Source organism: Columba livia, chromosome 4, assembly GCF_036013475.1.
Source record: "Columba livia isolate bColLiv1 breed racing homer chromosome 4, bColLiv1.pat.W.v2, whole genome shotgun sequence".
Taxonomy (NCBI): Eukaryota; Metazoa; Chordata; class Aves; order Columbiformes; family Columbidae; genus Columba; species Columba livia.
Genome location: NC_088605.1, coordinates 41,157,794 through 41,175,794, shown reverse-complemented (window position 1 = coordinate 41,175,794; position 18,001 = coordinate 41,157,794). Strand labels below are relative to the sequence as shown.

Sequence of the window (18,001 nt, the reverse complement as noted above, 5' to 3'; positions counted from 1 at the left end):
TTGATGTATATTCCTCTTGAATAAAGTATAAAATACTGAAGAGTGTTTACTCAGGATAGTTATGCCTGCAAATAACTATCTAAAAGTTAATCTACAGGTTTCGATGCACCTGATCTGATATTAACTGGCACTAATATTATTTACTCCTGCACAACAGATCCCTCCACAAAATCTGGTTTCGGTACTTACATTGCATAGTAATAAGAAATTTCATTTCAAAGGAGTTTGTAAATTTCATTGGTCCACAGTAGTGACATCAACGTTGAAAACAAACAAACAAAAAAAAAACCCACGACCAAAGAGTTGCTACATTTCAAGTAGTTTGACAGTTTACAGTATTTCCTTTTTTGGGTCTAAAATGTGAACTGGACTGTCAAGAAACAGGTGCTACAATTAATCTTTCCAAAGTAGTTTTACTTTCTGAAGTGTCAAAGTAAACTTGTATCAAGATTGTTTTACACATCAAAAAATACTACACAAATACACCATGAACTGCAGAAAAATAAAAGTCATTGAAAAAAATCAGGATAAAAACTTAATTCTGAATATTGGTGTTGGTTGAATTTAATTTAATATCCCATGCAATTAATATTTATAGATAAAAATTGTTGGGTTTCAATAGAGAAATATATGTGAGAAGTCAAAAGAAGAAATGCAAACATTTCAATGCTAGTAAAAATAAGCTGATCTCAGAAAAGTGGACTCAGAAATCATGTATTAATAAATCATGTCATAGCAGTAACGTAATCGGATAGGTAGAGCAATGGATCAACCCTTTCTCCCACCAAAATTTAATGGTGCGACTTGTCTGACCACCTTAGAATTAATATCTGCAACTAGTGTTTTCTTTTTGCACTAAAATTAACAGAAAATCACATTTGTGTTTGGCTATTTAAGAAATTTATCAAACATAAAATATTAATAACCCAACCAAATTGCTCAACTTTATTTAAAGGAATGTAAGGGATAGAATAATTCACTCCCCACATTACTTCTTTCTGAATATAATTCATTAAGTATCATATTTATCACGTATTTCAGAGAGGTCTACTGATCATTAGTCAAAGCAAGGTATACACTTCTAACCTAAATTTAAAAAATGGGATTTTAGTCAACATAGAAAAACAGAGTTTCAAAATTTTACATATCTTACTTTAAACAGTAGTGGCACCAAAACCCATTTTTGGTAGTTGGTAAAATACATAATAAAAGAACCTACAGCTGTAAAGAAAAAATACCTTCTAAACTCAGGGGAAAACAACAAAAACCTAAAATTACCAACAGGAAAATTTAAAGTTTCATCCCTGGTATGAATATGATTTTTTTTTCCCCCCCTCTAAATTATTCTTAAGCTAGAGCACCAATTTAATTGTTGTAAGAAACAAAATAGAGAAGAAATAGCATAAATCGAACACGGACATTAAACTAAGAGAAGAACACTAAATCAAAGAACCATATGGAATAATTTTTTCATATTTGTACTAACTATTTATAACTTTCAAGCAAAGGGTGGGGAAATACTATTTTATATTAACAAATAAAACGCTTAGATTATTCTGTTGTTCAGTAACACTTCAGAGGTTTTGTCAAACTTTTCTTAGAAAGCTAACACATAGTGTTTGAAGATTATTTCAGGATTCTCCCATCTCCTAGAAATCAACTGGCCAGTATCTCTGCTGCCAAGTAATTACAACTACCTGTTCCAAAGAGTTCAAGCCAAGAAAAAAAAAAAAAAAAAAATCACTCAGCAACGGACAGCTAAATTATAGTATCAGGTCCTTAACTAATTTTATGCCACTGGAGTGAAGCCCTTAACCTCCTCTTAATCATATATAACTGGTTTGTTTCTTAAACCCTTTTCCCAATGAACAACCTACACTATCTTCAGGATGTTTTCCCTACCAAATTGTCCTGCTTTGTAATATAAATTAGGCACACCATAACTCCTAAAGGAAAACCACAAAAATACAAGAGTAACTATATTTTGAAAAGCCCAAAGTGTTATCTAGGAGTCACTGTCAAATTTCACAGAATACAAACAAAAATAAAATAGTTTTTTTGTCATGGATATTTAACTTAAGCAAGCACACCATTCAGTCAAATCCTCTTTAAGAAAATTAAACTTGCAAGAGGCAAGAAGAAAGACTTGTAGATTTATACAGTCTGCTGTCAGGACAAAAATATTCCAACTTTGAAGTCTCACTTAAGGTTGAATCTCAAACAGAATGATTAAAAATTCTTCCAAATTCATTGTGCCAGTGATGATAAGATCTGGAATTCTGATCTGAATTGACACTCACACTTTGTGGTAAGTCCTATTTCTGATACAATGTAACTACATTGCACAACTTTCTATTAATCTACAGGGCAGAGAGTTACATGGTTACTAACACTATCCCTCCAAGTGTTCAATGGTTGGTGGTTTTGACCTTCAATTTCAGAGTTTATAGTCTCATGCATTTAACTGATTGAAATAGAACAGATGTTGAATATCTGGATCCACACAGCAAGAGAAAGGGCTTCTTTCTTCACCTCTGTTTTTCCAGTTCCTTTATACTAGATGATAAAAATAATTTCAACCGCTGTAAAGAAGCCATAAAATCACTGCTTCTTCTCTGGAGCCTCTGAGCAAGGACACTGCCACTGAAACACTTACAGGAATGATGAGTGACCTGAACCTGGTGCAAAGGCTATACACACAGAGACATTTATCAGGGTGACCAGTACCAAATAAATCTCCATACAAGAATATACATGCTGCAAATCCCAACAGCTGACATAATGGCAATACACTTTTGATTTTCATTTCATCCCCTCATTTCTGATTTTCTGGCAAATGTCATGAAAGGAAAGTGACATAAAATGTTTTAGTTTTAGTGAGAATATTTCATCCTATACAACACATAATCTCTGTGTTGCCTAGGCAAAGGAGGGAAATAAATATTTTAATAGATTTCCGAATAAAGATGAGGAAAATACAAATGTTGGAAACATCAAGTGACCCAGTAACCATGTAAGAAAATAAAGCTGAGACACGTGTAACAGAATTTCAGTACTCTTAAGACAAGCGAAGTAAACAGGAGATACTATAATAAGATCAGAGAATAAGCTACAGACTTTCAAAAAGCCTGAATTATACTGCGGTACATCTTTCTTAAACTAGAATTTGATTTGCTCTAGAACTCTGGTTTCTTGGTACATCACTGGTTGCTCATGTGAGATTCCTGATACAAAAGAAACACCATATACGTGTCAAATCAATATAAAGCACTGCCCACAGATCTGTGCCTTACTTCAGACATCTAAGAATTACTATACTAGATGATCAATCTAGTCCAGCATCAGATCCCAGGGAAAGTGGGAGAGGAATAAATAAAATCGAGTTTCAGGTAAATGAAACAAATACTAGGTAAATCCATCCCAGTGTTTAGCTTTGCCATAAACTCCTGTAATTTCCCACAGAATTAAGCCATGTAGCAGATGCTTTAATACCTCTCACAAAAGAGGTTGTTCAGCTTATTTTTTAATAGCATTATTATCTATATAAATGGCCTTTCTGATAGAGGATGAAAATCTTTGCTCAGTAATAGTCTTGCTATGCACTGCACAGCTTTTTTATGCTTGCCTGATTTTCTTTTTTTCTACTTAATAATTGCCACCCTCCCATTCAATTGAATCTCTGCCCTGCTTTGCACAGTGCAACATGGGATTCAGCTAGAGGGGAAAGCAGAGTGCATCATACAATATGCAATTCATTGTAGAAGTCCAGCATGTAAGGCAGCACAGAGGCACCTACCTACAACTCCATGGAGCAATACAGCATATGAATCAGACTATAAATACACAAACAAAAACCCTCTCAGATGAATTAGCCAAAATGAAACATTTTGATTCAGGTCAGTGAAATTGAAAGATTGTTTTCTACCCTCACCTCACAAATGGTGGGGAGCCGTTAGAAAACAAAACAAAATAGTAACAACTTATTCAAGAAAGTAACGCATTTAAAAAGAATAAAATCCCCAATCAATTCCAGTAGCTTAAGGAAATGAAGAAACAATGTTTACATTGTGTGTCAAGAAGCAGCAACTAATTGAGAATTCACTTATAGACAATAAAGCAAAAAGGGGGAAAGAAAAAAAAAAAACACAACACAAAACCAAAAAAATACCACCACACAACATCTTTATATGTATTCTACATTATTCTACTCTAGACCACTAGATAGGATTCTCTAATGAAAAGAAGTTGTCATTGCATGGGTGACTTAGTTTGTTCTCCAGTTCAAGTTTGCTTGCTTTCCATTTTTCAAAGACGCAAAACATATTCTGAAGTCTGCTTTGTAGACTTAAAGTTCAGATAATGATTTTAATTAAGTAGGCTGCCATAATTAAAGACCTTTCACAAACATCAGCAAACATATTCTCAGTGACCTTGATTAAACAAGGAAAGACTCCACACAAACTGGATTGAGGTCCAGCCTAATATGACACTATCCCAGTGAAAACCACAATGCAGGTTTGATAAATATGAAGAGGGAAAAACAAACAAACAAATAAATAAACAAACCACACACAAACCACAAACAAACACACCACACTTCAGCACAATCACTTCACTTCCTGCAAAACTTCTTAAAAATACAGTATCTGAAAGAATTCGTATGACAATTCAGGCATTCAGGTTGATGACACATCAGAGTTTTCAAATTTTCTTATAGTAATTAATTCAATATTATGAAGATTTTTCCTTTTTTTTTTTTTTTTTTTTTTTCCCTTCAGTCAAGCACTTCTCTTGATAAACCCCAAACATAAAACGGTAAATCACATCTTTTGTTTCATCCCTATGCTTGATTACTCTTGGCAGGTTTTTTGTTCTAATGAGCAAGCTGTTTGGCTAAAGCTACCTAAAATTTCAGTTGTTGAATCTGAAAATACATCTCATCTACTTGACTTTCAAACTTAATTTTGTTTTAGCCCACTATAAGTAAATTATGAAGACTGACATATTTTAATTTAGCTATATAAATAATGTGTATAACTTCATAACTATAGAAATTTTAGCTTCAACTAGTATATTTATTCAGTTAAAAAAAAAAGTCTTTCTGATAAAATCAAGCAAGAGTAGGATCTGTGTGTTTTGGAATGAAGCATGTGCAAATTACTAACCTTTATCTGCATTAGAATAAAGATTAAAAAGCAGAAATATCTGTGGAAAAACAATATTATACAAATATTATTAATAAGATGAACTTGTTGTTATTCTTGATATTTGACAGTTACTTGTAACATTTTAAGAAAAACTTTTCCTAACATTCATGTTTTCAAGTCGTCCAACTACACTCAAACTCGGCTGGGAAGCCACAGTCCAACTCTTGGTAAAAAAATTCTAAATATTCCGTTAGTTTTGAACTAAAGGAGTATATAAGATATTATCATATTTTACAGCCACATAAACACTATTAGATTATAAATTCAGTTTTGCTTCACAGAATAATTTCACAAATTTTACTAAAATATTTCTGATACTTTCTATTACCTTTCTTGGAGAAACTGGAGTTCAATACAAATATTTTCTTGAAAACATGTAGATGTTTGTAGTAATATTCCTCATGTGATACTTTAAGGCATGTAAAAAAATAAGGTATTTCTTCTAGCTGACGAACTGAAATTATTGTAGACATCTCTCTTGCACATTTGAGATAAGAAATGATCTGTAATCAATAGGATATCGAAATCTGATGGTAAGATAAGATCTGAAGAAACAATGAGATTGGACCTATATTAAATACTTTTAATATTCTTTGAGGTATTTTGCTCCCCAGCATAAGAGATGGACAGAGTGAAATCTCTTTAAATTGTTATTGATCTGAGATACCAGTTAGCCTGTGTGAGTGCATACATACGCACGTGGCGTGCATTCATATTTATTATAACAAAATGCAAGAGCTCAACTTCTCAGTGTGCTGAACATCAAATACTCCCTAACATTAGTATTTTAAAATCTTCTAGCGAAAACATTACTCATGTGTCCAACTTACAGAAGCTATGCTATAATCCAAATCTAGAAAACTCGCAGGAAAAAAGGTGCGAGTTTCATATGCTTTAAGAAACTATAATTTCTATGTAGGAAAGGAAGAGGAATAGTAAACATTCAGCATACCAAAAAAGTAATCAAAGACAGAAACATGTGGTAGCTTTTGTCCAAACCAGGCATAGAGGACCCTTAAGATTAAAGCTGTGTAGAATCCAGTTTATAAATATACATTCAGTCCTAGTGAAGAACATTGAAATGTTTTGAGGTTTAATACATCTATAGTAGTTTAACTATGTGGTTTTGTACTGTGGATTAAGTCTACCTCTGTATATCCCTCCTCCTCCCTTTTCAGAGTACACAAACGGACCTCAAAGCGAAATCTCATTATTCATCACATTATTTTTAACTTCTTTAAGGTGTTACAATAACTCCAATGAAGTTTTGGCCATACAACCCCACATTCTTTGAGAGGATAATTTCTTTTGAGAAGCCCATGAGTATCACAGCACAGGTAGAACCCTTCGCCTGTTTTCTAACATACTTGAGTCTTTTTCTTACTAGTGTGAAGAAATGCTGTCCATTCATGCACCAAGCACCAGAGTTCACCAAAACAGGACCTTGTAACTACCTGCCAAGAACTCCTGACTAAAGTTAGACACATTCAACATTAAGAATAAGTATATGGATGAAAAATAAAACAGCTTAGCAGTTTAGGAGGGAAATGCTACATGTATTAATATTTAGCAAAATAGATATATACATAGTGTGCAATATTTATTACATGAACTGGATTAAAGCAAAACTTCTGCAGTACACTGCACTATCTGATAGCCCTTTACTGGCTTTGGAATGTATGCACCTACCAAGCTCTTTATGTTCATGCTCTTCATTCCTACCTAATCCTCTGTTTCTTTAAACATACCCTAGGTTAAGACAACTGATATATATCTTGGTGAATACCTTAATAGAAATTCAGAAGCCATTTCTCCCTCTTCCTCAGAATTTGAACTGGCTCATATTCCAACATTATTTGTGATTTTTTGTGTTAAAGTAACCAGCCACAATTACTGAAAATACAAGAAAATGTCATGAAGGTGGCAGAATAGAATTCCTTTAAAATGGCAAAATAGTATAAGAAAGATTAATCAGCCACCAGTTCTAGTCATTGTCATATTTCGGCCAAAGATCAGATTAGTATGAACTTAAAGAGGAATATTCTTCTGCAAAACAGCATGAATTTGCTGCCTAGATTATCTGGGAATATCACAGCTAATTAATTCCCCCACATTGCAGGCCTAAAGATATCAAAATCTTAATCTGTGCCAGCAGCACACAGTACAGCCTCCTGAAACAGTTTTGCCCCCAACTAGAATTTTTGGGTTTAATACAATCTGTCAGGATAAAAGTTAATGAGCCACTATATACAGGCAAGCATATTATCAAATCAAATGGTCTGATTTGGCCCTAAACTTTATGAAAACAAAGACTTTCCAGAGTTTCACATGGGCTTCCTAAATATGATCAAACTTATTATTCTGCAAAAGGCTGAAAAAGCACATTATACAATGGATTCCTGGCATTACTGCTTTGTGTGTCAGCCAATTGATTCTGCTCACAAGAATCATTGCTTGGGTTTTCTGCTGGTGATGTTTCAGTCACCAATACAACCACCACCAAATCCTTAAAATATCTACATCATTAAATATATATCCCATAGTCTTCATATTAATGACTTCCCTCTATTTTAATAGATATCTGTTAAAACACAGACCATTTTCCATACTTGGAAGCATATACTGAGCAGTACGTTCTGCACTTCTTATTGCTACACAGATTTAATATCTGGAATGAAAATCATCATCGATGCATGCTCAAAAATGTCAAAGGAGTTTGTTTTCAGCTCTGTGCCAGCCCCAGTGTAAGTGCACTACACAAAATTATCTAATCATTTGCAGACTTTTTCAGAGATGCTGAAAAAGCTAGGAACTGGCAGTCTTCTTTGAGTCAATGACTACACAACACTTGAGAAAATAAAAAAGCTAGTTCCTAAGAATCTTCTGCAGAAAAATGTCAATCACTGGATAGCATTTAATAACAACATATTAAGATAACGCTCTCTGGAAGTGGGAAAATATCAAAATGTTTGGACGATTTACATTTTTTAAATCCATTCTCTTATGTTCTCTTAAAGTGGTCACTTGTGAAGATAATAACAGAGCAGTGAAATTGCATCCTTGTTGTAATGTGAAAGCTTTGTCATGAGTTAGAATTTCATATCATTTTCCCTTGTGTCCTGTCTGATATTGCAACCTTACGCTGTACTACCTTTTTTAGGTAAATCATTAATTCCTACAGTACTTTTAATTACTGTAATCTACCAGTGTGAAACAAGGTGAGATAGGAAAGCAAAAGTGAGAAATCATTAAAAAAAAATTCTAACAAGTAACTAACAATCACTCACTTTGGGTAAGAACGCCCAGTGCAGCTTTGAGCACTGATACTACTAGCCACAAAGGTATCTCAGAAAATAAACTTCAAGAAATACTTCACTCTTCAAAGTCTTTATAAATGATTTAGACTCAGGACTTGAGGGAATACTTCTAAGCTCATCGATAATACAAAATTGGGAGGAGTTGTTGACACACTTCAGGGCAGAGAGGCCCTGCAGAGAGATCTGGACAAATTGGAGGACTGGGCAATCACCAACCACATAAAGTTCAACAAGAGCAAGTGCTGGATTTTGCACCTGGAGACAGCAACCCTGGCTGTACATACAGACTGGGGGACAACATGCTGGAGAGCTGCTTCACTGGGGGTTCTGGTCAACAGCAAGTTGAACGTAAGCCAGCAGTGTCCCTGGCAGCCAAGAGGGGCAACTGTGTCTTGAGGTGCATCAAGTAAAGCATTGCCAGCCAGGCAAGGGATATGATTGTCCCATTCTGCTCTGCAATGGTACGGTCTCACCTAGAGCACTGTGTGCAGTTCTGGGTGCCATAGCATAATGAGCATATAAAGCTACTGGAGAGTGTCCAGAAGAGGGCTTCAAAGTTGGTGAAGGGTTTGGAGAGGAAGCCGTATGAGGAGCAGCTAAAGTCACTTGGTTTGATCAGCCTGGAGAAGAGGAAACTGATAAGAGACCTCACGGCAGTCTACAGCTTCCTCACAAGGGGAGGAGGAAGAGTAGGTGTCAAACTCTTCTCTTTAGTGACCAATGACAGAACCTGAGGGAATGGCAGGAAGATGTGCCAGGGGATGTTTAGGTTGGACATTAGGAAAAGATTCTTTACCCAGAGGCTCCCCAGGGAGGTGTCAGGGCCCCAGGTCTGACAGTGTTCAAGAAGACACTGGACAACGTCCTCAGACACATGGTGTGAACTGTGGGGTTGTCATATGCAGGGACAGGAATTGGACTTGGTGATCCTTGTGGGTCTCTTCCAACTCAGGACATTATATGACACTATGAGTCTAAGAATTACAAAAATTACAGGAACTTTTAATACAATATGGTATGTTAGCATTTACTATCATTGCCTCTATAATATTTGTTTATAAGATAAACAAGGCAGGTTTTTTTAGCATTAAGCCTAGTCAAAGCGAGACTTAACACCAGATGCAGAAAAAGAAGCTCTTCATCTGTGGTAACTAATCATTCAAACACATCTGATTAAGACAAATACAGAATAGTAAAAACACCACTGCAAATTCAATGTCACAACTTTTTAAAAGGTCCACATCAGAAAAATATCCACAAAACAAAACTGACACTATTTTACTGACAACTACCTCTCATGTTATAATAGAAAAATTATAGAAATCCTTTGCTAGAGTACAAATTTCCCCCTCCTTGAAAACTTTGGAATTGCTCTAAAGCTAGGTACCAAAAAATAACCAACTGTTCAAAGATTTTGTTATTTCATTCGCACATCTTGAGAAAGTGATGTAGGTGGAGAAACAGGATGACACGGACACAACACACTACTATTTAAACTTAAATGCCTATTTGAAGGAAAAAGCTACAGTTGAAAACAGGCCAAGACTTACAAACATATTAAGTCAACTAAGCTATTATTTCACCTTTCTGCAGCTAGTTACTTTAAATGCTTCAATGATTATTAAGTAACAGAGATGGAGGAGACATAAAAAAAAATAATTGATGCTGTTAATCTAAAACCATAGATATTCTAATTCCACTCATATTCCCTTGTTTTCTACATTCAGCTTCACCTTATAATGTACCTTTTGCTCCAGACATCTTTCCTTTCTGATTGTAAAATCAAGACAGCCTATGCTGTTTCTGTCACTGTTACCATCTATTAGTGCATTACAAAGCTATTTATACTACACTATAATAAGCACAGATGGCTAGAGTCAATCCCAATAAGATTTAATGGTAAGACAAGAGAAGACTGGGTATCCATACCCACTAAACAACCTACAGCAAATGAAATAAAGATTATTCTTCAGAGAAAGGAGATAAAGATAAGATGAAACAATGTTATCAGCTTTACTTCAGATTATGAGGGCAATTTAAGGAAAAGCACATTACAGTTTACTTAACTGCTAAACATTAGCTATATAAAGAGCTTCCAGGTTAATGCCTTTCGCAAGAGAGAATTAAGAGTTCAATGTTAACAATAGTTTGAGATTAGTAGACCCTGACTTTGAAGACAAAAAAATGCTTGTCACTAGAAACAAGCAGCAAAAACAGACCAGAGGAAAATTATAAAAATACATACAAAAGTCAGAAGCCCTCTTCTACAATACAGAAGAAATAAAAATTTAAGACTTCAGTACTCCTTCCCATTTTAACTTGCCATGTCCAGTTTAGAAGCACTGAACAATTAAACAGCTTACTTTTAATGCAAACTCCTAACATTTTGCTGTATTTCGGAGTTTAAAAAACAGTGCTCAAGTCTTACTTCATTAGTTTCATTTGGAAAAAAGTAATTATAGGTGTAGGTACAATACTCATTCTTTCTGTCAGATCTCTTAGGTTTCAAACTTTTTTCTCCTTTAATAAAACTAGGATCATATAAAATAAGTAACGAAAAAAACAGGAAGATTGATTCTACTTTAGAGTAGCCAATAACCAGTATCAAGTAACAAACTGGTATGTGGAAAATAGATACAATGCCCAAATCCAAAAAGCATTTTAACTTTAACTTACATTAACAAGTTCTTGCTTTAACTTAGGCCTATGACAACATAATGAAGTTCACGTTACCTGTTCTGCAATTCCATTTTTAACATATGTATGTAGTAAAAGAGCTACCTTACCCACTAATATTTACCCTGAACAATAAAAAGTACAGGACAAATAAGCCTACTGGACCTATTTTCACAGCTAATGAGTTAACATTAGTAAGCAAAGACAGGTGAGTGCTGCACTATCCAACAGTGACTTCCTCTAAAGTACATTCACAATCCTTCATAAACATGGAGGGATTCTAGCCCAATGCACAAAACTTGTTGAACAGAAGACCTTCTCTTCAAATAAGGTTATCAGAACTCTACTCTGGAAACAAAATAACCTTCTTAAATATTTATATGGTGATCCACAATAAAGTGCAAAGAACTTTTGATGAATCCTTTCTAGTCTTCAGTTTTCTTAGTTGTACAGAGATGCAGTTGTACAGATATACAGTTTGGCAGAGATGTCTTGCTTACAATAGTAAAGAAACACCAGGTATGTAGTCAGTGGGAAGCTCAGTTGGGGTATGGAGGGCTTGTTTTTGAGAAGCCTTTACCCTTCAAACAGACAAAAGAGTAATTAATTGATATGAAGACACAGTATTTGATTCAACTCCTTTCCAAACACAGAGTGTTTAGATTTCACTACTGTTAAAAAAAAAAAAAAAAAAAAAAAATTATTTCAGTATCTTCAAAAGACTTATTTGAGAGGCAAACATGAGCTGCCCAAACTTGACAAATGTTTTAGAACCACAATATATTTGGTGGTCAGTGCAAGAACACCCTGCAGCGAAGCACAATAAAAGGTAGTATTACCAGTGCAAACTTCCCTCTCACAGATGATAGGTTTTAAGGTCTGCCACTTGAATTTTGGTTTACCTTCTTTACATTTGATAACTGTATTAATATGGTAGGATGACAGTAACACTGTGGTATGATGCAATCAATCACACTGATCAACTGATCATATTATTTCAGAACAATATTATGCCATAGTTGAGTTGTGTAGAGTTTATTTCTATACTAGAAGTATTTTCACTACAAAGTTCCTAATGCATCATAAATTCACAAATAGACAAATTGTTCAAATTATCATCTCTTCAAAAAAAGTAAAAATCACTAACACTGTCCTTAAGCAGCAAGTAAAATTTACCACACAAAGTACATTAATTATAAAGTCCTTCTAATGAACACAAACAGATAGAGCATTGGTTGCAAATATCAATTTCTCTAAAGAATGTTGCTTCATGGATTTTTACAGGAATAATTATTAAAGTTTCTAAAAGGCTTTCAGATAGTGATTACGACAGACAATTACAGTTGTGTGAAACTTTGTCCAACCGGCTGTACAGACCACATAAAAAGACAAAGTTATTATAAATTACTAAGCCACTACATTTTGTTCAAGGATTAAAAATAATAATACCACTATTTAGAATCAAGTCACAAAGAAAATAAAGAATGATTCCTATATTTTGTTTTCCTCCACAAATTTCCAGCATTATGAGTAATGAAGTTTTGATACATAAGATTTAGGATGTACTGAGTAGCAGAGTATAAATGTAATGCCATCACCCAATTACATTTTTTAAAAAGAATAATCTTCATTTTAGACAAACTGGTTTATATGTACATTTTTATCAATGTCTGGTACAACCATCATAGACAAGACCATTAGCACAAAGCACTGTAAATATAACAAACTATGAATGAAGATTTCCCTAATAACGCATCTACCAAAGAACCTCAATTCCTGAGCATGAAATAAACAAGGGATACATATACGGGGGCTAGGACACCCCAGCATTGTGACACCGCTGGCTGCTGAAACAGCCTAAACAGGCAGCTTGAAAAACCTTAATAAACACACCAACCCTGAGATCTGTCTTAGTGACAGACAAAAGAGCTGTAGCTACTCAGCAACTGGACTACTGCAGCAGCACTAAGAATGGGTTAAGACCCCTTCCTCTCCAGCTGCTACAGATAAAATGTAAACATATCCTTGCATATAACACAAAACGTTTGACTCACACATGTAAGTTGGGAGAGTTGATACTTGACATATGAAGAATACACTTCCCCTCACCTCAAAGACCTCATTCTCAATTTTGCCTAAGATAGGCTCTAGCATGCACCCCGTTCCACATTAAGACACAGTTCTTGCCTAGATCTATTTCATTATTTTCAACAGATCTCTCAGAGTGATCAAGATCTTTCAAGAAAATTGATGAGTCAGTTACAGTTTTGCCTGTGCAAAGTTCTGAAGAGATCTTAGCTAATATTATGTTAATAATAACCTTTATTGATAAAGCTGACATTTTAGAGAACATCAAGAGAGTTAGGTTTAGGATTTTGTTTTTTGGATCACATCCTCGTTTATTCAGAAAGGGAACCCTTATAAAACCTAATATGTTTGTTCTCACTGTGATCTAAAACTCTAAGAAACTGAGCCAATGAGCCAGAAGTCAGGGTCATTATCTTCCACATTAATCAGTCCTGTCAGTTAAGTCTTAAGTTAAGCCTTTAAATACTTCTTTTCACACTAGAATTCCATCTCACCCTTACATCTGTAGGATATTTAAAGCCCTCAAATAATATGCTACACACTGACTAGAGAATTAAACTACAAACACAGGCCTGACATACCTTCCTTTTAACTCTGCAAGACAGTTACTCCTACATATGATTAAAATGCATTTGTGCTGATCCTTAACAGGAGGCAACATTTACATGACTAATTAAATTACTAATCACAATTTCAAAACCAACAAATTACTGCCATACAAGTAAATTTACAAATTATATGAAACTACAGGATGTTAGTAAAACTTCTCCACGATGTTATATTTGAGGATGACAATCGATCAGTGCTTCTTACAAGAAAGATATTTTTCTTGTGCGGGTAGATTAACTCTTTTTTTTTTTTTTTTTTTTTTTTTTAATTATATCATATGAATTACTAGAAACCATCCATGCTTTAAAAGAAAAGCCTTGTTAAGTATTAGGAACATCCATAAACATTCCAGATTGAGTACCAATCAATAGGATACAAACATTCTGCACACGAAATAAAAGCATACTCCTCACTGAAGTACCAGACTCATGAAATGTAAACCGTGTAAAAACAAATAAGCCAGCATATTTGTAAATTTCCTCAGAAGAATCAGCATGCAGAACTTCCTCAAAGCAGTCACTCTTAAAACGCTTGGGGACACCTACTTGTCACAGAATAAATTATCTGGCTAATATCCAATATTACAGTATATGTCAGTGGGCACCCAGGAGACAGGCATTAGAGAGCACTTAGCTTCTTCCGCCTTGCAGAGAAGTCCTTACATAAATGACTTTGCCCAATTATAAAACAAAACTGATGTACTGATTTTGGACTTTCCTAGCAGCAGCCTTTAATCTTAAAACATACATATAGCACTGCATATATATATATTTTTTTTTCCAAAATCACAGGTGCCAAAGTACAGTACACTGAAGTTTTTTTTTTTTCTTTTCATATGAACATAAGTTTAAGATATTCAAGGCAAACAAAAATTTATGAATGCTAATTTGAGTGTTCTTAAGCACTAAAATTATGCTGTTTAATAGAAACCATTGGGGAAATAACTTCTCCCACAACGCTAACAGTAGCTCTCCTTCCATATTTACTTAACATAAACAGCCAAGTTTGCATCCCACATGCAACATTATATATATATAAAGCTAGAAAACGCATGCATCACAAGTACACTTACAGCTCTCAGAAAAATAAAAGAGACTTCTCGGAGACATTTACTTCAGTCCACTACAGCAAACTACTGTCACTAGCAAGCTGTAGCACGAGAAACCTGTTGACTCTGAAGTTGCAAACCCAATCAATGCTTTACACCAAATCAAAGAAATCTAGCAAGCAATACCAGTAAAGTTAAACAGAAAATTATTTTGCATGGTTGGAATTCAGATTTTTAAAAGCAACATTGAAAAATGCAAGATATCGGTAAATAAAGAAAAATATTTGTCACTGAAATAAATATGAAGGACTTTTGAAAATTGATTGGGTTTTACTCAACTAGCAAGAAACAGAGAAGAAACTAAGCGCAAAAGCGAAGCACTCTGGAGGGCGAAAGCCAGGTTTCGTAATGATGAGAATCGGGTCACACTGGTTCTGGTGTTCACGTACTCCATGCAAGGCACTCCAGGCGCACCATTTATACAACTTATCACCTTATTTACCGGACTTCCCTGCCACAATTCGCACTCCAACACCTCCCACAAAGCTCCCCCCTTCCCATCCCGCCCTCCCGGCACTTCTGACACCGCAAGGTGAGACCGGGCAGTCCCGCCCGGCGCACGCTGCCAGGTGCCGGGCGAGCCCTTTCCCCAGCCCGCACTCGCAGAGCGGCCACGGGGCGAATCCCCTGCCCCCCTCGCCCCGGCTTCGGCGGGGAGCGGGGCCCAACGGCAGCAGCGCGCGCCCCCACCGCAGCCGTTCCCGCAGCCCCCGCCGCGGGCGGGAAACAGGGAGGAGGAGGAAGGGGAAACGCAACTCCCCCTCCGCCGCCACCTTTTAACGGCTGGAGACCCGCAGGGCGGGAACCAGATCCCGTGGCCCGACCCGCTGGGCCCCGGAGGTGCCGTGCAGGGCGACCGGCGCGCCCCGAGGGCACACCGGGTTGTCCTCGCCGCTCAGCGGCGGCAGCGCACCGGGAGCTACCCGGTGGGACCAACCTCCTCCTGCCGAGGCGCCGCCGGGAAATAAAATAAAAATTAAAATTCGGGGATAAGTTGAGACTGCACCCCAGCCCTAGCTGCTCAAGTGATGCCCGCAGCGAACGGAACCCGCCGCGGGGCCGGCGGGGGAGCGGGCCGGGCGCGGCTGCCGGCTGGAAGGGTAGAACTTACGTCTCGGAATTTGTTCCACTGCCCGACCTCCTTGTCGTACTGGGAGATGGTCGTGAGCCATTGTTTATCGTCCAGAAAATTGCCGCTGTCCGGTCTGCCCCCGGCCGCCGCCGCCAGCGCCGGGCTGCACCAGGCTGCTGCACACACGCACACGAAGGCTGCTGCCTTGAGCATCTGGGCGAGAGGAGACACGGGGAGGGGGGGGTGTTACCCACACCAGAGACGAACCCCAAACCGGGGGCAGCCGGCGGGGGACCGAGACAACCGCCCGCAGCGGGCCCCCCTCGCCCACCCGAGAGGGGCAAGGAGCGCGGGAGGGGCAGCGGGAAAGGGAGCCCACCGCGGAGCGCTCGGCAGAAAGGGAGAAGACGCGGAGAGGCTGCCCAGCCCGTCACCTTGCTGCAAGCCCCGCAACCGCGCTCGCCGCCGCGGCCGGAAAGCCGGCCCGCTCCTCCCGCACGCGCCGCCGTCTGCAGCCCTCCGCCCCGCGCGCCCCGCCCGCCCCGCGCCCCGCTCCGCCCCGCTCCGCCCACGTGGCGGTCCGCGCGCCGCCGCCAGGGACGCCGCGGCGGGGCCAACGGTCTGCGGGAGGGGAGCAGCGCGGCGGCCCGGGGAGCGGTCGCTGCCCCTGCCCCTGCTCCTGCCCCTGCTCCTGCCCCCCCGGCCTCCCCCGCCGCCGGGAACACCCGCCAGACCCGCCGCGGCCCTGATGGCGCCGCAGGAGCCGCGCTGTGCCGCCGGCACCTCCAGGTGGGGGTGGAAGCCGCTGGAAGTTTTCTACAGCTCTGTTGGCACCTCGTAGCCCACGTTAGATCCGCGAAAGTCCTTAGGCGGGTACAACCTTTAAAAGCTCCCAGTAATTTCAAGATAAACCTTTCTGTACCTTCGGGGAAAGGAGGCACAGGAACTCTCAAATCGCCACTGAATGCCGAGCGGGGCACTTGCTGGCACTGTAATCCCACCCTTCTGTAAGAATCATGCGCTCTTCCCCCTATTTCTGGCGTTTGTTTTTTAAAGTACGGGTACATGCTGACTCAAAGCTTTCAGTGACATCCGGTTTCTTTCCCGAATTATTTTAATTTAGAAATTAGAAAGGTGCATAAATTGCTCAATCACCTTTCTGGCATAGCTGACTCCATATTTAATTTTGAATTCCATCTGCCATCCTCTTGACCTAATTAATCTAACTTTGCAATGTTAACTTTATTCCCTGGACTTGAGTAACACTCTAATTTTTAGGTTTGTATTAGCTGTATGTTGTGAGGTTTTGGGAGTGGGACAGGGATTGCAGGGTTGGCCTCTGAGGAGAGGTACGGGGCTGCTACATGTTGGGGACAGCTGGTTCCTGTCGTAGCTTCACATCAACAAAGCTAGTGGTGCCTCTCGAAAAGCATAGCTAGGAGAATGCCATGTGGAGAGAGGAGGTGGGAACAAAAAGTAAGAAAAAGGAGGGAACACCAAAGTCAGAGAGAGAGGAAGAGGAACTGGAGATGCTCCATGCCAGGGCAAACAGGTATAAGCACAAGAACGGTGACCATCCCACACCGGAAAACATTTTCCTGAAGGACTGCAGCCCATGGAGAAGTCATGCCAGAGCAGAGCAAACACATCAGAACGAAGGAGCGGTGAAGAGAAACCATTTAGCACAGACTGTACCCCCTCACCACCACCTCAATTTCCCCTGTGCTGGTCAGGGAGAAGAGTCTGGAATGAAGTTGAGCCTACAAAGAGGGGAGAAAAGATGGGTTTTTAAGGTGGTGTCTTCTAGTTTCCCATTACCCAAACTAGCAAGTATATTTTTATTTTATTTGGCAATAAATGAATCTTCCTCCAGTCTGTTTTGCCTGCAACAGTAATTTGTAAACAATGTCCTTGCTTTTATCTT

At 38.4% G+C, this 18,001-nt stretch overlaps 1 protein-coding gene across 3 annotated transcripts in view; it reads right to left on the bottom strand.

The window, feature by feature from the left end:
* The window catches only part of SPOCK3 (SPARC (osteonectin), cwcv and kazal like domains proteoglycan 3), a 194,046-nt gene extending 176,930 nt beyond the window's left edge, over window positions 1-17,116 (bottom strand). Inside the window, exons 1-2 of one of the 3 annotated variants that reach the window (XM_065061384.1) lie at window positions 17,000-17,116; window positions 16,117-16,290 (exon numbers count right to left, since the gene is read on the bottom strand). In XM_065061384.1, coding sequence (XP_064917456.1) covers window positions 16,117-16,290 — 174 coding nt within the window. In that variant the 5' untranslated portion in view covers window positions 17,000-17,116. Of the gene's footprint in view, window positions 1-16,116; window positions 16,291-16,456; window positions 16,624-16,999 lie in introns of those variants that run through there. The other 2 variants (XM_065061382.1, XM_065061383.1) reach the window with 2 other exon arrangements.
* Window positions 17,117-18,001: the final 885 nt, after the last annotated feature.